A 25,125-nucleotide genomic window follows, 5' to 3' on the forward strand; every position below is an offset into this window, starting at 1 on the left:
AATGCAGGCAAAAAGCTTTGAAAGGCATCCTATTATTAATAAAATAGGTTATTCTATAGTACTCTAGCACTGGATTTCCAAGATTTACCTAATTTACGATTAGTTAAAAACAAATTCAATGCACACAGATAATATACGGTAGTTGTGTTCTTGTGTAGCATAAAGTACCTACAAATATTCTTGCTACCTTACTGCCTGGAAAAGGGGCAGAAACAGATGCTGTACAATTTCACAGATGCACTATATGAATACTGTATATAGTCACTGTGTCACTGATCTAGAGTTTTCAAGATTACTTCTTGTTGAGATGTACTGTAAGACCACTCCCAGAAAGAAATATTTTTGGATAATTATTTCTAAAATGTTTCTTAAATAGACAGACACTTTATCACATGTCTATAATCAACAAAGCATTCCTCCTTTTAGAACCAATGCCAAACCAGAATTAGTAAAGTAATTCTTCCATCAGAGGGGAGAGAACTTGAGCTGTGATTCCAATGCTTTTGTAGTCCTCTGTATCTTCTGTATACTTGGCTTATGCTACAAATGCTCTGAATTTATGTCTAATACAATGTATAAAATTGTCAAAGTGCCTTTCAAAAGTATACATCCCCTTGCAAAGTTTTTTTTTTGTCTGAGCATATAATCATCAAACTTGCAAAAAGGACTTTATTTTTAAAATCACAATTTCAAAGGGTTAATTTTTCCATTCACAACTCATACGCAAGAGTGCTAAAACAAATTGACCATGAAGGCCAAGGAGCTTTGAGCTTTCAAATCAAAAGAGGGATAAAATTAGGGAGAGGCATAAATTATAAAAAGTTTACTTATCCCTTTGAGTAGAGTGAAGTCCATCACTAAGAAGTAGAATATGCAACATACTACCTTGACATTACATAGATCAGACCTACACTCCAACATTACCCTTCAACTTTAGCAGCTGTGCAAGCAGGAATGGGTTTGGACTACCCGATGATGCCAAAAGTGAAAAAAACTGCAAAGTTCTATGTCTGACATTTTTCATATACTAAGAATACCCTAGTCCCTAAACAAAATTGGTCTGTCAGTGGCAAGGAAAAAGTCTTCACTAAAAAAGACTCATTTTAAAACTAATATCTATAGATATACAGTACTCAAAACCAAGAGATATACTGAAGATACAGGTAAGTGTCTGGATTTATAGTCAAATTAGATAAAAATTGAACTTTTTGATTTAAATGCAGAGTGTTCCAACAAGCCAACACAGTGCATCACCAAGTCAGAACAGTAGTGGCAACATTATGTAAAAGACATGCTTCTCATCAGCAAACAAGGGCAAGCTTGTCAGGGCTGAAGGAAAAATCAATGGTCTGAGATATGCTGAACTCAAAAGAAAAACCTAACCACAATAAACTTATCAGAACTGGAGAACATTTGCTAAGAAAATGGACAAATTAAACCATCCTACTGTACAAGGCTGGTAAAAATCTACCCAAACGTTTTAACAGCAATAATACTGCTAATGGGTTTTCCACCAAGTGCTGACCGAATAGGTTATGTAGTTAATAGATTTCACTTTGTATATTACTTTCAATATTGTTCACATACCTGATATGACAGTTTTCAGCTTGATTATTACCATAATGAATCTGCAAAAAAATGCATTAATATTAATTGTTTTTCATCAAAATATAATATTATAAGCAGGGGGTGAATACTTTTTATGGCAAAGTACAGTGCCGCATTATTCTGTAATATAAGAATGTGGCATTAACCTTCACTGCACTACTGTACATGTCCTTCATTGTGCATTCACTTTGTCTAGGAGGCCATACTGTACATTTCTGGCTTTGTCTTTGCACATAGACTGTATAGTATGTCTAATTTTACTACACAAATAAAACATGAAGTCATGCAGAAGACAAGTGGTCAGGTTACATCGCTGCTTGTCACTCAAGTGTCAGCTCTTGTCTTGAAAGAAAATACCCTGCACTCTGCCTGCAGGAAGTTAAATACAGTATTTCTTTCTCATTTATTGCACCATCACTGTTTGCTTTGCTTGGAGCATGAGGAGGCACTGCCTGAAGAGGTGCCTTAATGTTCTTAAAAAGGAAAGACCACAGGCTACACTGGCTGTCACATCAGTCTGTTTCAACAGCTGCATTTCACTTCAAATCAGTCTCATTCCTGGTCCTTGTCCATGACTGTCTGCTTCCAGAAAAAAATCAGCAATCTTTAACTTGCATCTGTTTTGTGTTCTTACAATAGATGGGAATGATATCGGATACAAGGGTCCAATCATGATAACATATTCAGAATAATAGGCAACAGGAAACTCTTAACAACTATCTCTTTTTTTATTTTTCTCCTCATGCTCTATGACTGTTCAGAGTTTTTGTGGAATATGAAGCAAGCTTTATAGTTGTCCTAACTGAAATGCTTTCATTAGGACTGTATGTTCATACCTTCACATTTCTTCACTCTCATAAGAAACCATGAGGTAACCTCTTACATCTTTCTTCAATATTCTTAGGTAATTCCAGACTGGAAGGAACAGGAATGGGACCCGAAGCATCCTGAGAATTATGCCGGGATATTTCACTTCCAGTTCTGGATCTTTGGCGAGTGGATTGATGTCGTCATCGATGACCGTCTGCCAACCATAAATGGCCAACTCATTTACTGCCACTCCAAAGCACGCAATGAGTTCTGGAGCGCCCTGCTTGAGAAAGCCTATGCAAAGTGAGAAGTTCTTCCCCATATTTACAGAAACTTTGTATGACATTGTAGTGTTTCAATATGGTGGTAGGTATTAGTCAGGAGGTTTTTCGAAGGAATGTCGATGCCAGTAAGCCATTGGGTGCACACAAGTTTGCAGTGGTATCAGCTAACCCTGTTTAGTAAGACACAGTTGAGCGTGAAAAATGTTCAGTAATGAATGGATTGGGTGTGTTTATATAAGAAGCTTGTTTGAATGTTGAAAGGAGTTACTTCTATAAGCAGAGTCTTAAAATAATTTGTGATTTCAAATTAATTTTACATTTAATAAAAAAATAACCCTTACTAATGGTCCCAGATTTAAAAAATGACAAGCTTTATTCAGAAGAGCACAGTGGCGCAGTGGTTGGTTTTGCTGCCTTGCAGTGCTGGGGCTCTGGGTTCAATTCCAGAGCTGGGGTGCTATCTGCATGGAGTTGTATGTTCTCCCCACATTCAGGTGGGTTTCTTCCAGGACCTCAAGTTTGCTCCTGCATTTGAAAGACCTACTGGTAGGTTGATTGGTTTCTGGGAAAACTGGTGTGAGTATGTGCGTGTCTGGTCTGTCTGCCCTGAGATGGACTGGCATTCTGTCCGGGGTATACTCTGCCTTGTGCCCATTACTTGCCAGGATAAGCTTCAGCTCCCCTGTGACCCCATATTGGATAAGTTAAAAAATGGATGGATGTATTGAAATTGCATTCCCTAAGCTGTCAAAATGTTGTTTGTATCTTTAGGCTGTCTGGTTGTTACGAGTCTCTGGATGGAGGGAATACTGCAGATGCAGTGGTGGATTTCACAGGTGCAGTCACAGAGTCCATTGACCTGGTAGCTGGGAAATATGCCTCTGAAATCTCAGAACAACTGAAGCTCTTCGAAGATTTGCTGAAAGTTCACGAGAGGGAAGGCCTCATTAGTTGTTCCATTAAGGTAAATCTGTTTTTCTTTAGACAACATTGCCTTCAGCCTCATTACATCACAATTTGGTAGACTACTGTAATCCAGTGATTACTATTAATGCCAACCAATTTGCATTTTGCTATCACAATACATTATGTAAGTGTGCAGACGTTTAATTTTCAGCACTTAAGAAAAGAGATGTTCATTATAAGAAACAGATATTACTTGAAATTAAATCCCTCAAGGAAACAGAAACAACAATGTACTTACATATTTACTTTCTTTTGCAACCATCTTCCAGTTTGCTATCGGCAATTATCAGCCAACCTAACTAAGTACCATACCAACGTTAAAGGGATGGGAAGACATATCTAGAATATTCACTACCAGAGCCAGCTCTCTCTTGTTGGCATCCCTTGGCTTGGCATCAGTCCCCTTCTCTCCTCCCTTCCTTGTGTCTCAGTGTCGCACTCTAGCAGGGTCTTGACTAGTCACACAGATCTCAATGTTGCTGAGTCTCATTCTGCCTGGCTGTGTTTCACTGTTGTTCTTGCTGTCACTGTCTTATTCTTGTCTCTGTGCCATAATCTGTCCCATTCTTGCCCTCACTGAGTCTCGTTCTGTCTTGCTGATATTCAAGCTGTAATTGCATCTCACTTTATTTCAGTCTTGCTTTCAGTGTCACAGAATCTTGCTGAGCCATTCTGGCTTCTGAAGTCATGTCTCTCCTGACCCCTGCTTTCCTAACAGTCCTGCCTCAGCCCTATCAGGAATCTTATTTGTCCACAGCATCTAGCATCCTACGTGGAGCATCTCTTTGTGCCGAGAAATGTGTGGATTGCACATGACCCCAGCTGTTCTCCTGCCTATGCTTTCTCACTCTCCGGACACTCCAGCTCCTCATTCACACATGAGCTTCAAGCACATTTTTTATTGAGTTTCCAAAGAGGAATGCTTTCTTTATGTAGGAAATATTACAAAATGCTGCAATATTTTCAATAACATTTATAATGATCAAATGCTCTTGCTTTAGAGTTCCCTGAATAATCAGTAAATTGCTTCTTTTCATTTAACTTTTTTAATGTTGTGAGACTTAGTAATAATTAGTGTGATATGTTGTAAGCGACACCACATCAGTTTAATAGAAAACAGATGTTTGTCTTGGAATCAGCAATAAAAGGAATTGAAACGCACCAGCCACATTAACATAGTGCCATATCAGTTTTCATTGCAAGTAACTGTTGCCAACTGTGGAAAGACAAAAATAAGAAAAAAAGGCAATTTCATCTAATAATGTTATTTACATAAATTGCAGGGCTTAAAAGCACCAAAGCTTGAAGAATTCAAGAAGTTATGCAGTCATAGCTTATGTTAAGTAGATACTGCTAAATCATAATGCTACAGTAAATTGTGTTAGCTTGGTTTTGGGCCCATTATCAGCATGACATCATAAAAGATTAGAGTAAATATATTTAAGCTTAAAAACCATGAGTAAGCATGAACGGAATTTAACAAGGCACCAATTTGCGTATCCTTAACTCAAACTGACATTAATAACTGGTTGGGTTCACGTGGGGTTATCTACCAGTCTGGTCAAACTGGAAAAAATGCTGTATGTGTTATGGGTTCGGTAAGAGGGACCGAACCAGTGAGTGAACCCACTTGCAGGAGCGAACAAAGCCAAGCCGTAATCCAAAAGCGAGCCGTAATCGTAGGAACGAGCCGAGAGTCCAGGGGAAGCCAGATATTCGAAAGGGAACGAGTACAGAAGCCGAAGCGTGATCCGAAGTCGTAGTCAGTAGAGCAATCCGATAATCCAGGGGCAGCCAGTGATCCGAAACAGAACGAAAGTAACCAATCCAAGCCGAGATCCGAAAAGCCGAAGTCCAAAGGGAAAAACCGCACACCGAAAGCCAAGACGAACACAGAGTAGAAGAAGCGCAACCAGGAAGCTCGAAAGGGAAAACCAATACTGAGCAACGAGGTAGGTAAGGACAGGTGTTTAAGTAGGATGAGACGGGGGTGTGGTGGTGAATTGGAAAACTGATAGGTGAACTGATGGATAGGGGCTACGCCTACTTCTGCCTCCTCCGTTGCCGGGAGGCAGGGATCGTAACAGTATGTCTGCCCAGTTAACCTCTTGTGATGTCTATACTGTATATTGCTCACAGGCCACTTCATCTTTGGAGATGGAGGCCCGGATGAGCTGTGGATTAGTGAAGGGTCACGCCTACTCAGTGACAGGGGTGAGGAAAGTTCGGCTTGGTCATGGGTTGATGACCTTCTTCAGAGCTGAAAAGATCTTCATGATTCGAATGAGGAACCCATGGGGTAAGACAGAATGGAATGGCACTTGGAGTGACAGGTGTGTAAAAAACATACCAGTTTCATTTTATTTTTAAGCGTGTCCCATTTTTGCTAGCGTAAGCTACAGTGAGTTACTGTAGATACTCATACAGGTAAATATTGTATGAGTCTGTGCATGTGTGTGTTGAAAGAGCTTTAATGAGGAACATAATGTTTACAATATACTGTAGAGTTTGTATAATAAAACTGTTTTATTATAGCATAGTTCAGGAAGGAACTGTAATCTTACATTTGTAAGAATATTAGTGAAAAGATGGTACAACAAAGAACCAATGTTCTGAGAAACCAAGTTTAGTGTATTAAAAACATATTAAAACAACATTATTATGGAAAACATTCAAAAGTGGGTGCTCTTGATATTACATAAAAATGAATAATATGCCAAACAAGGTCTTGTGTTTTACTGCTAACATTTTTATACCCAAATAAAACACAAAGGCATGTAGACAATGTGGGAAAGACTCATTATAATTGGAATAGTCTTGCACAATTTCAAAGTTTGTTTATGATCTGCAAATACTATGAAACACAATCATAACATGCAAAAAATGTGACGAAGCAGGAATTTATGAAGAGAACAAACACCTGTTCTCACTAATATAAGCATACGAAGCTCACCCTTATAAACTGTTTAGAAGGAAACATTGAATTAATTATAAGATTGGCAATCATGTTGCAGTACCTGCAATGTAATTATTTATGGTGTTTTTTGTAAAAGTTATTGTAAAGCATAGTTTCAATGTTAGAAAACCATTCTACAATGTTGTGTAAAGACTTACAGTGCTGTTTTATAGTCGTTTTGTGAGATACATAGAAATATTATAAATAACAGGAGGCTCATATATCTCACAGTAGATTACTAGTGCCTGAGTTATCTGAGGTTCTCATCCAGCGATTTCCTGACATGTTGCTTTGACAGAATATCTACTGTATGTAGCACGTTCCAGTCTGCCCTTTGTGTAAGACTAGAACAGCCCTTTGTGTAAAGAAGCTCCACCAGTTATCAGCTTAATATCCTCTGATCTGTGTTTTACACGTGAGGAAGTCCATTGGGATAATTTGTAAATGCTTTTGAGAATTTTAAATATGTGAATCAGGTCCCAAAATGGGAGCTTCATTTGGAAGGATAATAAAAAGGGCTAATTGACCTGCTCCTATTAATTACGTAGATGTTGCATAAAATAAAAATAATACCTACAAAGAAATGTTTCCAGGTGTTTGCAGAGTTTTTGGTTCTTGAATTTTGTCAGTCTTGTATTTCCTTTGGTATTCCTAAACTTATCGTGAACTAGGTTCCTGAATGTAGCAGTATTTATATAACTAATACACACTCTATACAGACACACACAATATGTGTATATATTTTTTTCAATTAAATTCAACTTTATTGTCATTAAACTTACACAGATGCATAGTATATTGAAAAGTTTTTCTCATTAGTCACTCAGGTGCAGTATATAAATAGGACAGAAGATAAGACAATAGACAGTAACACAATAGCAATAACAGTAACATGTAATAACATAACATAAATAACATGTAATTTATACCTATATATAAACAAACTTAATTTGGCTGCAATATTTTGCAAATCCTACATATTTACTGTCACATGTACTGTATGAAGTACTGTACTTAAAGTAAAAGTGGCCAACTTTTTTTTCAACTAATGCCATTTCCATTATTTTATTGCTTTAGACAGATGAACAGTGAATCTGAAAGGAATACATGTTACAGTCCTCCTTCACATTAAGTCATTCTTAAGAATGTGTACATATATCTAAACCCCTGCTCCAGAGGTTGATTTTCATCTGTGCCTTTCCAGCTCTAAAGAGTGGGAGAAAGTAGGCAGCAGTGAAAGGGAAGCAATGGGAATTACAGTTGAGGATGATGGGGAATTTTGGTAAGCATTATCATACAATATACAGTATCTATATTAGTTTAACTGGAAACAAAGCCTTAAAAGTCCAGCAACTATTACATTGAAACTATTAATCATTTATAAGAAGGAGTGGCTGATGAGATACTGGCTGAAGGTAGTGATGTGTTTCTGGCTATTTTTCACAGCTTGATTTCTCGTTAAAAGCAGTCATGGTAATTTAATTTCTCAGGCTGAATGGAAAAACTGAGTGTCTTTGGGGAATGTATTTAGAAATAGGTCTGTAAATGTCTTTAGTTGTAAATGTCAATGTTTTGGATTGAGCACATCAAGTTTTGCCCTTCCTGCTACACCATATTTAGCAGTTTGTGTAAAAGACGTAGTTTAATGGCTTCAATGACAATGGAGACATGTTGATGGTTTCAACTTTCCCACAGGATGTCATTTGATGACTGGTGTAAGTATTTCACTGACGTGGATGTGTGTCGCATTATAAACACCTCCCTTCTGAGCATTCATAAAACTTGGCATGAAGCAATATTTAAAGGGAGCTGGGCCAAAAATGCTGATCCCCTCCTCAACCGCAGTGGAGGATGCATGAACCACAGGGAAACATTCCTGCAAAACCCACAGGTAACCCATTGCAGGAGTTTATACATTTATCACCATGTGAAGTTACCATTCACTTTAAATAAAATATTATGGAAGTCTTATTTCACCCTAAAGGCCCTGAAGAAGTTGCCCCTCAGACACCAGACAAGTGCTTATAGGCAAGGACCAAATACTTCATGCACTAATATACTGTTGAAGGTTCAGTACAAAGAACAAAAATGTAGAACTGGTAGGAAGTTTGACAGTTCTAATATAACTTATGGAAGTGGAGGAAGTTCCAAAAAATCTAAATATTCATATTATAATTTTTATATTTTTTTAAATCTAAAAAAATAAGACTACTAAGAGGGTTACTAGCAAGAGTGGGCTATCATACAATGAAGAGCATGCTGTACTAATTTGGTTACTTGTATATTGGATGCTTACATATCATATTGTGTGTATCATGTTATAAAGTACACAGTATTTATCTATAATGATCAGCTAAGCTAATTAAATAAATGAGCTACTGTAACTGGTCAAATCTGCCTTGTTGCTATTTCTATTATCTGTTCTCCACAGTATGTGTTCGACATTTCAAAGTCAGAGGATGAAGTTTTGATTTCCCTTCAGCAGCGGGACATGAAAATGCACAGAAGAATTGGTCAAGGGGAGAACTTTACTATTGGGTTTGTCATTTTCAAGGTACAAGGCTAATATATTCAGAAATCAAGGGGTACCTCATCGAAGTCCTCATCTGAGCAGTAACCTACTGTATGTCAGGTCGTAAGTTATTTACAGAATGGGTGAGGCTGACTTTGGATCCTTGTAATGTCAGACAGAAAGTGATTTGGCATTAATCATTGCAAAATAATCTGGCAAAGAGAGTGTTGTTTTAATGTGTTTTCCATCTTATTTTTTCACTGACCAGTCAAACAAAGCAGTAATGGAGCTGACAGGGTCATTCAGTCCAATTTAATTTATTTTAAAATAAAGCAGAGACCTTTTTGAGACTAGGTTATGATTGAGATAAAAGTTCCATTTAAAAAAATGGACAATTGTGGCTTAATTTGTTTAGTGAGAAGTAAAATGAAAATTTACCCTGCAATCGGGCAATGGACTGAATCCTGACCATTTCCTGAAATCATTGATGGAACAATTTCCATTAATATGAGTAGAGTTGACACATAGAACTCCCGCACTCTGGATCAAACCAACAAAGACTAGTGACAAGCCTTGGGGACAGCATGTTCAAATGGTTGGCGGCTATTAATTGACAGAGTTATAACCATGTGGAAAAGAGAAAGGACCCAATACATTTAACTGTAGCCATGGTATCAAGTATCAACTCAGAAAACTTAAGACAGCTCTAGTGGTGCTTTTCCATTTATTTAATATATGAAACATACTGGAAAAAAAATCAGACAAGGAAAAGTCTCCTTAAGAAAATGTGTATCTGTTTTCTATTTGGCAGTATATTGGGTGTTTTTACTGGCTTTTTAATATAAACACATACAAAAGACGTCACATATTGAACATTTTCTAAATTTGAGAACACAATAAAGGGGCAAACAAAGATAAGATTGTTAAAAGTATAATTTAAATGAGGGATGTTATTGTTATTTAAAATTATGCAATACATTATTGCGAAATGATTTTCAAGATGATTAAGACATTCCCAGTCTTGATGTAATATGCTATATTAACAGGCTAAAAGAATTGAATCTTTCAAGCCTTGAACATAGAAGACTACGGGGTGACCTGATTCAAATATTAAAAATCCTCAAAGTAACACCAATGGACTTCTTCAGAATTGACAGGGAAACAAACCATAGGACATAAACTGAGGCGTTTCTTACAAAGTGTTATTGAAGTTCAGAACAAGTTACCCAATAACCAATACCCTGACTTGTATCAAAAAACAGCTGGATGAGATCCTTGGATCAATTAGTAATTCAGAGTAAGGATGCTTTCCTCACCTTTACAACATGTCTAATGTCTAATGTTCTTAATATAATAATCCCATGTACCTGTCTTCTTCATTTTCAAATGAATACTGATGGCCTCATGGATAGTAGCATGACAGCACAGTGCCAGCATAGTGTTGTAGTATTATGGAAAATTGATAGAAGGGTTTTAATTTTTAATTTCTTGATATAATAAATATCATCCACAATCCCACCTCATCCTCAGATCTAAAGCAAACTTTGAGATCTACTGACTAAATTCCAGTCTGAAATTGAACTAGATTTTTTGTTGAGAATTTCCCTTAAGAAGTCATTGTATTTTTCACTCGCTTTTTTAAAAGGTGGAACTGAATAGGAAGTATCGCATGCATAAAATCATCACACAGCAGGTCGTTGCTACTTCAACTTACATCAACGCCCGGACCGTTTTTATGAGGAAAAATCTTCCTCAAGGCCGTTATATCATTATACCAACAACATTTACATCAGGAATTCTGGGAGACTTCATGCTAAGAATCTACACAGATGTAGATTCCGGATGCAGGTAACCTTTATGCCTACTTTTCAGTCTCATCTTTACTTCATTCCAATTTGTTCTGTGTGCATGTCTATATTTCAAAGAGAATTATGTAAATCTTACATATTGTCAGTACTAATAAAAACTTTGACTAATAATAATAATCTTCTCTTTACATTAAAAAAGTACAGTGAAGCTTACTGTTTAGTAAAAACTATTCTTAAAACTATTTAGATTTATTATAGTTTACAAATCAATGATTCATCACAAACAATTTCAGCTTAGTTGCATTCTATAAGTCTTTTCTCTAGACCTGTTTGAACTTAAACAAACCCAATCGGATACTTTATGTTCATGACAGAGCTAAATAGAGAGTTTTAAGTTGTGCTCTGTTGGTCTTTCGGTCTCTTCAGCGAGCTGGTGCTGGATAAGCCAAATGTGAAGTGCTGGAGTTCATTCTTAGGCTATCCACAGCTAGTCACTCAGATACACATCCATAATGCAGAAGGACTGCAGAACCAAGACAGCTCGGGGGGTGAGTCTTTCTTTTGCTGACAAATGCATACTGTAAACTGGTCTGTGACAAGTTAACAAGAGGGGTCCCGTCAATACCAGCTGTACGTTGTTAATCAAAAGCTGATGTTACATACAGTAGCAATTCCATAGAAAGCTGTTTTAGCACCAGGGGGATTGCCAGTAACAAGACATTGGACAGAATACCTTGTAGAAACTCTGACTGGATTAGATTGTTCTTTTGAATTTACAGTATGATTCATAAATACGACTTATTTATTTATACCCATCTTCACGTTTGTCCTAAAAATAAATTTCCATATTCACTTATCATTAGGAATGGATAGAAAAGATTGTCTAGGGAAATTTATTCTTTATAAAGTGCAAGAAGCTTTATAAAAGCTGCTGTCAAAATGGTTTATAAATGAAAATTAAATATTCTGAAAATTCATGATGATACTCAGTGGCTCCTCGTCTTCTGCTAGTTATAAAAATCTGTAAAACAACTCCTTGATGTTTTAAAATGCTTTTTTAAAAAGGTTCCTTAACTCACTTCAGCCATAAATGCTGTTTATTTTCATCTGGTTAACTACATATACAGTAATTATTACTTTTGTACATAAGGTTTGTTTCATGATTGACTGTTTTAAACAGTAATATTTGTATTTGTATTAAACTGTTTCTTTTTATACAGGAGCTGACCCATATTTAATCATCTACTGTGAGAGAAAGAAGATTCAGTCTACTATCCAGAATAACACCCGGGAACCTGTGTTTGAAACTCAAGCTATCTTTTACAGAAAGAATCCTAGAAAGCCTATCACTGTTCAGGTGAGAGAAATCCTTTTTTAATCCTGATCCCTTACCAGAACGTCTAGTTCACCCTGCTGTTTGATTGTTAACCTTATCTGTGTTTAAGCTGCTGAAATAAGATTGCTAAGCATGAAGAAGAAAAGCAGCAAAAGAATGAAATTGGGTTGCTTATTGACAGTGTTATCAGCATCAATAATCCTATTTATCCTTTATCCCTTGAACAAAATCTGGTAGTTATCAGTAATGTGGCCTCCAGGCTTCAGATAGTTGTGAGAAACATTAAGGATGTGACAGAAAGATGGCTTTCTAATGTGTTAATGAAACCAATTCTACTCCTGTTGATGGTAAATCCAGACCTCCTAACATTATCATATCATCACTGTGTATAACAATATGTTAAATATTTTTTATTGCATTTTTACTTTGGAAAAAGTGTACTTTTTCTAACAAGTACACAAGAACTGGGAGATTTGGCAATACATAATTCTAGCTTACCAGAATAGATCTGTGGGGGTTGCACATTTCCTTGAGGAGTCACTGACTGCTGAACTTTCCCACTTCCCCCCCTAAAGATTTGGAACAGCAATGCAATTCAAGACCAATTCCTCGGACAGGTTGTCTTAACAGCCTCTCTGAAGGACCCCAGCCAACCTCAGAAGCTCCAACTATGCAAAGCAGGACGTCAGATGGCCGAAGAGATGCCTGGGAAAATAAATCTAAGAGTAATCACCACTAAAGAGCTGACAGATGTGTGAGAGAAACAACGCAACTCCAACACCATCTTATCACTTCCTCCTGAATCCAGGGAAGCACATGAATATGTTAATCGATTTTTGATATCAACTGACTGAAAACCAGACGCAGTTCATTAGAAATGAAACTAAAGACCAAGAAATACATTGGACAGCACAATAAAGTACTTGAGGAGTTTATAGTATTTTGAAGAGTTTGTTTGCACATTTTGCAAGTTTTTTATCCATACTTTATAAAAAGGATTTGATATTTGAGCTACTGTACTTATTGATCTATAACCAACTCTTGTCTGTGGGTTCCTCTACCTACCTTTTTATGTGTCACTGAAGCAGTCCCACTCATATTCATCAGCCTTCACTCTGTATGTCAACAATTAACACTTTTTTAAAAGGCAAGAACGTGTATTCAATTACTTAGTATCCTTTATGGAAATTTAATATCCACACTACTGCTGCATTTATGTAACTAATTTTGTCCAAACATATATATAACACTATCCATATCTTGTGCTTCTAACTTATTTAAAAAAATCTTAAATATGCCTTTATTTTGTAATGAGTTCTGTTTTCCCTTTCAGACTCCTTCTGTAAAGCTCTAGGTTGTGGTGGCTTTATTTTCTATGTAATTAGCAAATATATGTATTCTTCAAGGGTTTTAAAATTATTTTTTTAATGCAAGTAAATACTGTATACAGTATTAAGCACTGGGGTTGTTTTTAGCATTTGAAACCATTGCCAGCTTCAAATCAATAGCAGTTTGCAGCTTTTGCTGAAATGCCTTTGTTCTAGATAAATCATCAGAGAAAGATAAAATGACCTCATCCTGACAGAAAGGAAGACCTCATCTTCAAAATAATATTTTTTGGTTTCTATAACCAAATATACAAAGATGCAAATACACCTGAAAAACTACAATGCAAATAGGCTGCCTGATAGCACCTTTAACAGGCTAAAGAGCACCCCTTAAGGAGCTAAACCAATATATTTGCCATCACCAACAAATACAGTATGTCATCATGCAGTCTAAACCTATTTTCCTCCTAGGATTTACAGAATTTTACCTGATTTCAAATTCTACTTCCATGTTCAGTCCTTGAACATTCAGCAAGGTTAATCATACATGAAATATATGGGTAGAACTGTTAGGACTCTGAAATATCTAATTAAACTAGTTATCAACCTTATCTGTTCATTGTGTTTTATTTCCATTTTCATTCAATTGAGAGATTCCTATTTGTGCTGAAATCCTACAATATGGGTGTACAACCAGAACCATTACTATTACACCAGATTTGGCAATTGTATATCCCTCATTTCTATTCTTGTCAGAATCTGTTTTCAGCCTTGGCATTTTTCTGCTCTTTACCTTCAGCTGTGTTTCAAAGAGACAATTTGTTCCTACACAGCATGTTTCTAACCCCTCAAAAATTCCAAAGTTTATATCCAATGCAAAAAAAAATCATATTCATAAAGTAAATTAATCTTGAAAGGTTTACAGAACTTGTTTTGAAGGAGAGAAAAAAATTAAGTTAGGAGTCTGTAATCTCTTAAATTAATTTGAAAGCTATCAAGTTTCATTCATAGGAATAAACATAGATGTCAACTTAATGTGTATGAAAATGAAAAACTCGTCAGCTTAACTGAGTGAAAAAAACAGAACCTTTTTTGGTCAGAATGTTTTTATTTTTCTTATTTTTATTTCGGTCCAATTTCCAAACTGCAATTTTTGTTGTTTTTTACACTCAAGACACAGCCATGCACAATCCATAATTCAAAAAGTCTATTGCTTCAACCACAATTAAAAATAGCTTATTGAAAACAATTGTTTTTTTCATTTTTTTAAAAAAAAGAATGAAAAAAAATCTGCTGAGGTACAAGGGATGGATCAGCACTTTACAATTTTTAAATAATTAAAAAAAAACTCTTAATACACATTTATAGAGGAATCTCACATCACATTTACAGGTTTACATATCATCCAAAAATGGGGAATGTACAGGAACTTATACCATGTATGATGATGCTGAGCAAAATGTCTTGTGTTGTTGGGGCCCAAATTTTCAGTCAGAGAGTTTTGTGCTCTTTTTCTTTTCAGAGAATTGATTACACCCAAAAACAGGCTGGAGCCAAACCTTGTCCTGTCAGCCAAAAATTAAAATCTTTCACAAGACTATATATCCACATGTTTCTACATGAACATATCCCTTTTGTCTTGTACAAATGAAAATGTCTCAATTAAAAGTTTTTAAGCTGTCAAAGTTTATCTATGGATTGATTTGAAACATACACACCACAGAACATTCTATTATTATTATTATTATTAACATTATTATTATTATTATTATTAATAGCACTAATAATAATAATACATTTCACACACATTTTGTGTTTACCTTTTTCAACATAAATCCAAAAAATGGGAACTTTCCACCTATATGCTCTTCACCAAAACAGTGCTGTAATTTAAATAATTTGGGGCAATCTACAAAACTTTCTGTTGCATACATACATTTAATGAATACCATTTTTTATTTTCCAGACTTCAAAAATCACCCCATCCTGTCTAATGTGGCTGGATGAAAGTGTTAAAGAACATGAAGTGCCTGTAGCTAAGCTTCTGTTCTGGTGAAGTACTGTACCTGAAATATACTGTACCTATTTTTCCCAGTAACAAGCAGAGGTTAATCCCAATAGGAAAAGTAGAAAGAAAAGTAGAACGAAAGGCTCAATTTCAACTGCAAAGCCTTTTTTTTTCTTCTTAAACTAGCTTTATAGTTATGTTTCTTTACTTTTAAGCAAGAAATTAACCTCTGATTTTTCCATTGCATTTTGCATGATGATGCAGATCCCCACTTAAATATTTTTCACTGTGATGAACATCGGTAGCGCTCAAATTTTGACAGAGGTTTAGGACGAGCCTTTAATTGACATCCAACTACTGTATTGAATTACTGTAAGTCAGTTTTCTCAAATTACAGTGTATGCAACACAATTATCGCACAAAGGTGAGACCATGGCAAAGAGGAGAATTTTAGTATTGACACGACATGACTTTTAAGGTAACAAGTTTTGAACAGATTCTGTGACCAATAAATACAATACTTTCAATATTTCAGTAAATTCACAAGAAATAAAGGGTGCTTGGAATATTCAGTCCTCAGTTTTAAAAATCTTTCACAGGCTTTAGGCCATTTAATTATGATCATAGACAACCTTCTAAAAGTACCATTCACTTTCTTACTATATGTCTTCGCATGCTTGCAGATACAAACATCTTCAGGAGGACATTAGCAGTCTGGTGGACTTACTCATTAGGTCTTCAATGAAAAGCATTCAATGAATGGGCCCAACTAACTTTGAGAACCTTATGCAGGATGAGAGATGCTTTCTTTACATCATATCCTCTTTATATGTGTTTAATATTTAAACACATATAAAGTGTTTATGACAAATTATGACAAATGAATATTATCCATCTATCCATTTTCTAACTGCTGCTTCCAATTCAAGATTGTGGGGGAGCCAATGTCTACCTCAGTTATAATGGGTGCAAGGCCAGGTACACCCTTTGTGGGATACCAGTCCATCATAGGGCAGGCTAAATGAATATTAATATTTCAGATATCAAGAAAACGTCAGAGTCTAGAAGAATGTGAATTCAAAACTTTAAGAGCCAGTTGAGTGTTAATGACGAATTAGGAGAATAATATGAAACAATTGTACATATCAAAAGCTAATTGTGATGCTGCGGTGTTTTAGAGGTACAAAATATATATCTTTTCAATATAAGAAGCAACTGATTCTGCACACATACATGCATATATATGCGGCTTGTATATAGTATATGTTAAAAATATACTATATATAAATAGTTATTACAACCAACATTGTTAATATAAGCTCTTCTTTATTTTATTAATCAACTTCAACACTAGTTTAAAACAAATTTATTTTGTAATAAGCAGAGGTTAATCCTGTTAGGAAAAGTAAAAAGAAAGAGAAAACACATTTCAACTGTGGAACTTTCTCTTTCTTCTTATACTGGCTTTACACATTCAGTTTGTGTAATAATACAGTATTACTCTGCTTCTGTCCTGTTCTTCTCTTCTTAAAGGAAATCTTGTGTTGAGCCTGGGTTAACAGCCCATTTCACTTTTAGTGACACCTTTTTTGATGTGTATTGTACTATGGGTCTGACTCTTGGAAAGCTATAAAATATGGTACAGTTTTATAAAACTTAAAGTGGCAAAAACTGATATTTAAAAGATGTACTGTAAGTGTACTAAGATATTCAGAAATGCCTATCTGAATAGATGTATACTGGTACATTTTAAAGCTCTCTTAACAAAATAGAAATAGGGTAACAATGGTGTCATGAATAATTAATAAAATACTCATCACCATTCTATCCAGGACTATCCAGTGTTATTATACTTTCTGCATGGTAGTCTAACTTCTTCAATATCAGTGTATCAGAGCACAGTGTATGAATAGAACTTGGATTTTGAAAATGCCCATGTTACCTCATAGAAATACTTTTATTGATGTTTTGTTAAAAAAATATTTAAAAAATAGGCAGCAGTTGATTATAATAGGCTGAAGAACATACAGTAGTGTTTCTCTCTCAGTGCATCAATGCACCAAAAACAGGGTACATTCACAAAATGGTACACTTGATCACTCTTAGAACATTTTTACTTGTAAATGATTGAAAAACACTAACAATAACTGTTGTCTTTGACTCTTGTTTTTTCTATATTATTTCTAAAAATAAGCTCCTGGAACAGAAGTGGGACCTGTAGTTGAAAAAAGCATTAAAAAAAATAGCACCCCTTGTAAAAATTATATACACGTTGACCTGATCTAACAGACAGATGATCTTATCGTCCAACTTCAGAAACATGCTTGCAAGTTTCCACCCCTGTGGACAAACGGCTTGCGCTACAGGGGAACTCTTTACAATACCAGCTGTCTCTTAATTGAAAGAAAAATAAGAACCAAACTTTCTTAATAATTTTGTCTTTCAGAGGCAATCTAAATGAGGAGCCTAAATCATTGCTTAATTTATTCTTGCACTTTTAAACCATTAAAAGGGATCAAATCCAATCCTCAACCGTTTGAAGCCTGAAAAACTATTCAGTTGGTTATCCAGTTTGTATCACGGCTTTCTGTTCTCAGCATCACTAAATGTCATCCAGAAATGATGGACCAGTTTAGCTGTACAGTTGAAGCCTGCCTGAAAAACACTGATGTCACTTCACTGACTCTGACTTTAAAGAACGACTAAAACAAAATTGATCCTGTTCCAATGGATTTACACCAGCATCACACGAATGACGTTTGAGACTCAAAATATAAGATATGAGGAAATCCATTATATTATGTAATGAGAGACATGATCATGCAGTCATTTCAAGGTTCCGGAACAAATTTGGTAGTTCCTCTGCTTCAGTCATTGAGGTGTACAATGAAAAGCATTTGGACCAGTCTAGCTCATGGAAATACAGGAAAACAAGGATCTTAGTTGGACAGCCAATGGACAGGGAATAAACCAAGGCCTTTTGAGAGTTTCAACAGTTGAAAAGACTGGCAATATATTTCTTCCGTTTTTTTGTTTCTTCTTGAATTGCTCTCTGATTCCAGGAGTAAAAAGAAGAAATATGGATCTCTGCTAGCCCAGACTCCCTGAAAAACAAATACTCCTGACAGACATGACAGTTCCACAATGAATAGTGTTTTTAGAAAGTAAAGGGAGTCAAGATAAATTCCTGGGCCTCGGGAGCAGCAAAGAAAATGCTGAATTCCTTTGTTGTTGCTGTTTTCATTGTGCAGTCCCATTTGTAGTCCACTCCCATAGCCTTAATACAGAGGTCCAGTACGCGTGTTTTTTGTGAGTCTCCATCAGAAGGACTTTGATCTTCCTTAACGGCTGCTGTTTTTTATGGCTTCCTTTGCTGCTACAATCAATGGCGTCAAGCTTGAGAGGGGTTTGGCTAATTTTAAGAATGGATGCTAAATAAAAGAAAAAGAGGCAAACAGTCTTTATGGTTTAATTTGGTCATGGTTGGTTTTATGTTATTCATTATAAATTTAAAATGGTGTTTTAGGCATCAATCAAGATGCAGATCTATTTCCCATAAAACATTTTCATGAAAATAAATAGGTGTTGATTTCCAAATGTATAGCAAAAAACTTGAAATGGTGGTCTTAAAAATGAAATCAAAAGTCTTAGCAAGTTACAGTCTGGAATGGAGCAGATCAAATTGGATAAAAACTGGTAAATGGCTGATTGGATTACTTCATCTTACAATTTTAAAGTTTTGTAAACATCAATCTGTTTTCTAATTGCTTCATCCAATATAGGGTTGGGGTAGAGCCAGAGCCTATCCCGGCAAGCAACAGGCGCAAGGCAGGCCTTTTGTGAGTTTCAACACACACCAGTTACACTGGGGCAAAAACACACAAACACGTACACACTCACACCAGGACCAATTTTACATAAACTACTTAACCTACTAGTATGTCTTTGGACTGTGGGAGGACCACCCAGGGGAAACCCATGAGATCACGGGGAGACCATACACACAGATAGCACCCCAGGTCTGGAATTGAACACAGGGCTTTACTGCTGCGAGGCAGCAATATGAAACCACTGTGTCACCATACCATCCACCAATATTCATATTCTAAGTCAAATTCTAAAGCAAATAAAAAATATCTGTATCCCAAAGGGGGGAATACAGTTACCTGTAGCAGTTCCTTAGCTGATCCTCTCCTGTCTACATCCATCTCTAGGCAACGATTCAGAAAGTCCCGGAACACTGCAGACAGTCTCTCTGGGTTCTGTAGCTCTGGTGTTCCATTGGTAGCAATAAGATACAAAGCCTGAAAAAGATGTGTTTATTTGCACATAATTACAAGAACTGGCTTAACAAAGTTATTTGCTCGAATTTTATTGATTTGTTTTCTGTTTTAACAAAACATCTTAGTGATGGATGTAAAGACTCAAATGAAGCTAAAAGCTTCGCTTCTTCTAGCCTCGACACACTTTGACTGTTTTAGTAAATTGATATGTTGACATATGGAAAGGAGGTCTAGTTAATGAGATTAACAAATACTTACACTTAAACACTCCATAAAATGTAGCTGTTCCAGGCTAGCCAAAACACATTACATGAGTTATTTTACAAACTTTGACCAAAAATGTTAAAATACTCAGAATCAAGATCAGGAATATGTCTTGGCTGTTTTTTTTCTCATATATATATTCTTCATTAATTGTGGTTGGTGTACTACATATTAGTACATATTATGATGCACTGCTACTTCAGACTTTAAAAAAAAGAAACACGTATATTCTAGCATACAACACAGCTGTTTCTAGAAAAAAAAGTAACATTGTGGAAAAAATACAAAATCATTATCAATTACCAGCTGTGATGACATCACCTATTTCTAAGCGCCAGTCTCTTACCCTGAGTGGATTTTCATTAAGATATGGCGGCTCTCCCTCCACCATCTCTATTGCCATGATCCCCAAAGACCAGATGTCCACTTTGGGGCCGTAGGCTTTCCGAGTCACCACTTCTGGGGCCATCCAGTAGGGTGTGCCCACCATGGTACTGCGTTTGCTCTGCTCTGGGGTGATCTGGGCACAGAAGCCAAAATCCGCTACAAGGAAGTACAACACAGGAAGCTCTTTAGTTATAGCAAACATAGTCAGAGTTTTAATTGGTTAACCCACCAAAACACATCACAGAATGATTCATGGTTCTTCATTATGCTTACTTAATTTCACAGATCCATCCATTCCAAGGAGAATGTTGTCGCTTTTAATGTCCCTGTGGATCACCTGATTCGAGTGGAGGAAGTCCAAAGCCTGTAGACACTACAATTAAGGAAACAAGCAGTATAAACAGCAACAACAACAATAAAACAAATTGACTATAACATTGCAGCCCAAAATAACATTTTTTAGAAATAGTAAGAATACATTTTTTATATATAAAATGCATATTGAAATACTCCAACTACTTATTTCTTAATGTTATATAAATGTAATACTGTATATACATGTTTATAAATAGTGTATATATAATGATTAATAATATGAATTATATTATTAATCATTATATTCTATTACTTTCTATCTTACTTTCTGAAAATGGGGCTTAGCTTTGGGTCCAAAGCTGTATTTAAATATGTAAGACACAAAGATTTGAGAATTCCAGTAGTTTAGAATTTAAAGTTAAGTAGACCTGTACTGAATTCCATGTGTTAGGAAATATGGGGTGATTGGCAGGCAGAGAGACGGCCATGTCCTACCTCTCGACAGACTGCTGCTATCTGTCCCTCGTCCATGCAAGTCTCAGTCACCACGTCTGTGAGTGAGCCCCCAGCCAAGTATTCCATCACCACCCACAGCTCATCACCAACCAGGTAACTGGAGAAACACCAGCATTGCAGCAAGCATTACAGTTACAGTGGGCCTAATGCTCTAGTGGGTGTCACTACACAATTCCACTACCAGGTTACTGAAGAAACACCAGCATTGTAACAAGCTTCACGAGTGGACAGTTACAATAATCCTGTTATTTTAATTCACAAGACCTTACCACCACAACTGCATGTGTCTCTTCAGTATCTTCCTAAACATGTAAATCAAAAGAAGGTTTATGTTAATAGTACCTATAAATTAATTATTTCTTTTCTATGCCATTTGCTCACATCCATCTGTTTTTTAACCATTTAATCCATTTTAAGGTCACGGGGGAGCCAAAGCCTATCCTGGCAAGAAACGGGTGCAAGGTGTGGTACGCACAGACACACACACACTCACACCAGGGCCAATTTTTCTAGAAGCCAGTTAACCTCCCAGTATGTCTTTGGACTCTGGGAGGAACCCAGAGCACCCAGAGGAAACCCACACAAACATAGAGAAAACATACAAACTTCATGTATATAAAGTACAGTAGCACCCCAGATCCAAAAGTGAATAAATCCCAGGGCCACAGTACTGCCAGCTATGTAACCAGGCTAACCTTGTTCACAATTAATATTGCTTAAACTAAACAAGCACCATTAAAATGTCTAACATGTTTCATTGACAATTTTTAACTGTTTCTCTCAATGTGCTGTGTATTAGCTTATATGAAAATTTCAGCTATACACAAAACCTTAGCAGATGTTTTAGAAGTTTTAGAGACCTACCTGTCCAAATAGTTAACAATATTGGGGTTTTTGTTTTCCCTCATCACAAGGATTTCATTTATTATCAGCTCCTTCTTCGGCTGCTGCTGCAAGTTCATCTGTTTGATCGCCACCTTAAAATACAGCAGGACAGATCACAAGAGTGCTCAAAGTAAAGAAATCACTGCTTGTGTTTCACTGTGACATCCTCATCACACTGGAAAGTGTCTAGCAAAAACCAAACTCCTGCTTCTCGGTTAAACAACAAAAAAAGTCAGTAAGACTGGGAATGAATGAATAAAGCAAATTTACTAGGCTATTGAGTTTGCCCTTCTGGGCTTGCTGTTTAACACCTTGTGGTAAGTAAAGTCAATGCAATTTTTCTAAAGGACCCAAAGGTCTAAATAGCAGAAGTCCAGAGGACTTAAAAAGCATTAAAATCCTGAATTTTACATTTAAGTTTCTTTGCACATACTGTAAATAATTCCTCTCAACAGAACTGTCTGAAAACATATACCATATAGTTATATATATATATACTGTAGTTCACTTTCCATGTAGCCATAATAGAATGACAGAAATAATCATTTTTAAAAATCAGAAGTAGTCAGTATCCTACATAATTGATTTGAATATGATCCCATGAGAAATAATTTATTCTAACTGCCTGCTAAACAAACTGTATTTCTCATACTGTGCTTTTAATCCATACTTTTAATGAATAAATAAATGAACATTAGCACAACCTAGAGATCTGGCTCACCTCCTGTCCAGTGGCAATGTCTATTGCCGTGTACACAGTACCAGATGCCCTGTGGAAACAACAGGAGAGAACGTGAGAGAATAAGAGAAGATAACAGGCAATTAATGGAGTTTCTTTGTAGAAAAGATTGTATTTTTAGAACAGGACAAAATAGGTGCTTCTTTTTGTTTCTTTTTTTCTTTTTTAATTGACTCCCGTGGAGTATTTCTCTATAAATTTGAAGGCATGAAGAGGACAAACACGTAGATTGATTGTAAACAATTCAGTATGTGAATTACTGTACATTCAGCTAGGAAAAAATTAACCTAACAGTTCCTCTTCACAGACATAATTTAATGCTCTGGTTGGGAAAAATAAACGAGTGGGAAACATTTACTGCAACTGTTATGTGGTAGATCTTTTTCACAAAGCAGTATCCATGAGATCTAAAAAAATGAGGTCCATACTTTAGTTCTTTTATTCGTAGCATGTTTGGTATCCTTGGGCTCTAAAAAATGCTGTGCAACCCCTAGTTTTTCTGTCCACATTGGCATCTCACAGTAGTCAACAGCATCCTTTAAATACACTTAGTATTGTACATTTTTCAAAATATACTCCAATGCAAAGAAGGCATAACTTATGATACAGTAATATCGTGTGCTGGAATTTAACGCCCAGGATTACTTAATTGATCAACTTTGTGCATTATCTTTTAAATTGCCCCCAAAATAGCTTCATTCCATAAGTGCCTTTGTTAAATACAAACTGAGCATAAAAGCATATATCGTCTCAAGAATCATGATAACTCATAATCGGACATATACTGTTTTGCTAGGAAGGAAAACCACTACTGACAATATGCAGTATTTAAAAAATATTATTCATGATGGAGTATAGGGGGACTATTAAAAATGCATTATGTATCTAAAGAGAAAAGCACATGCATTAATCAAAAAGTCATCACTAGATGGCAGTACAGTCTTGCATACTCTATTATTTATCATTCTGGTCTGAAGTCAATAGAAACATTAAACATTTTTTTGTGAATGACAGAAAAGATCTTATATCTCTTGAGACTTAACTAGTTCCCTCCTTATGTTTGTTTCAGAAAACCTAAGATGTCATGCTCAAAGTCATTGCTGATTGAGCTGTTAGTACCAAGGACCATTTTGCATATTAGAAATATATATTAGAAATATAGAAATATATTATCCTTGTTCTGCTGTCTCTCTTTTGTCTTGAAGCCTGAAGTGGCTATTCAAACAGAGATCATTGTCTGCTTTGTTCATATTTCTCTGGAGACTTTTTATTCAAAATATTGACAGCTCTTTAAGTCAAAACAAAAATAGTCTAGATTTCAGTAGGATTTTGCAGCAGTATACCAAACTTTCATTTGATCACCCTATTATTAATATTTTTTTTTTCAGTTTGTATTTTTACAGATGTCTGGATCAATTCTACGTGTTTCCTAACTCAAACATGAGTGGATAGTTTAACCAAAAACCCACAAGATATTTGCCTCAGATGCCTTTAATGTGCTGATTCTGAACATACTGCTGCCAAAGTACAGTACATTCAAATACGTTTTATCAGACTACCAGAGATTAAAATAATCTTCTAAAAGCTTTTTTTACAGTATTTTCTATTTCACACTCTCAGAAGTTGCTGCAGCTGTTTGGCGTCTCTTCCCTGCTTTATATGAGGTGTAATCCACTTTCTTCATTTTTGTTGTGTTATCAGCAGGAGTAAATTAAAATATGTACAGTACTAATGTAGTCATTTATTCACCTTGCATACTGTGAAATGGGTACAAATAGTCATAGTTCAAAGTATCATTTGGAAATTTTCCTGTATCCTTCCAATGCAATATGCAGCTCATGTCATCATTAGTGAATTTATTAATTTGGTCATCTTTCAACTTGAGATGATTTTTATTTTTTCACAAAACCAGCTTTTGTGTCCTTCATTTGTTCTTTGTCAGCTTCTTCTAATATATGTGTGAAGCTACTGGATTGCACATGTATCAGCTGTACTATCTCCTTATTGTACTGTAATCCATTTATCAGGAGGTTTGTATTGCTGCGAACTATGTAAGGATTCTGCATAAAGTTTCCATAGATTAAGAGATTAATTAATTTCTGACGTGAGAACAAACAAGG

General features: G+C 35.8%; 2 protein-coding genes across 6 annotated transcripts in view; one reads left to right on the top strand and one right to left on the bottom strand.

Moving 5' to 3' along the window:
• LOC102699144 (calpain-5) overlaps positions 1-15,293 on the top strand; it is a 42,798-nt gene extending 27,505 nt beyond the window's left edge. Inside the window, exons 4-13 of the mRNA XM_006632658.3 lie at positions 2,513-2,721; positions 3,474-3,666; positions 5,808-6,001; positions 7,829-7,906; positions 8,320-8,515; positions 9,056-9,178; positions 10,782-10,984; positions 11,371-11,492; positions 12,165-12,301; positions 12,856-15,293. Of these exons, the coding sequence (XP_006632721.1) occupies positions 2,513-2,721; positions 3,474-3,666; positions 5,808-6,001; positions 7,829-7,906; positions 8,320-8,515; positions 9,056-9,178; positions 10,782-10,984; positions 11,371-11,492; positions 12,165-12,301; positions 12,856-13,038 (1,638 nt within the window). The 3' untranslated portion in view covers positions 13,039-15,293. The remainder of the gene's footprint in view (positions 1-2,512; positions 2,722-3,473; positions 3,667-5,807; positions 6,002-7,828; positions 7,907-8,319; positions 8,516-9,055; positions 9,179-10,781; positions 10,985-11,370; positions 11,493-12,164; positions 12,302-12,855) is intronic.
• Positions 15,294-15,612: 319 nt separating this feature from the next.
• The window catches only part of LOC102691808 (serine/threonine-protein kinase PAK 3), a 63,088-nt gene continuing 53,575 nt past the window's right edge, over positions 15,613-25,125 (bottom strand). For all 5 annotated transcript variants that reach the window (XM_015351134.2, XM_015351136.2, XM_015351133.2 and 2 more), the window contains 7 exons: positions 22,988-23,036; positions 22,246-22,358; positions 21,361-21,478; positions 20,824-20,923; positions 20,510-20,706; positions 19,783-19,920; positions 15,613-19,047 (listed from right to left, as the gene is read on the bottom strand). In XM_015351134.2, the coding sequence (XP_015206620.1) occupies positions 18,958-19,047; positions 19,783-19,920; positions 20,510-20,706; positions 20,824-20,923; positions 21,361-21,478; positions 22,246-22,358; positions 22,988-23,036 (805 nt within the window). In that variant the 3' untranslated portion in view covers positions 15,613-18,957. The remainder of the gene's footprint in view (positions 19,048-19,782; positions 19,921-20,509; positions 20,707-20,823; positions 20,924-21,360; positions 21,479-22,245; positions 22,359-22,987; positions 23,037-25,125) is intronic.

Source organism: Lepisosteus oculatus, chromosome 8, assembly GCF_040954835.1.
Source record: "Lepisosteus oculatus isolate fLepOcu1 chromosome 8, fLepOcu1.hap2, whole genome shotgun sequence".
In the NCBI taxonomy this organism is placed as follows: domain Eukaryota; kingdom Metazoa; phylum Chordata; class Actinopteri; order Semionotiformes; family Lepisosteidae; genus Lepisosteus; species Lepisosteus oculatus.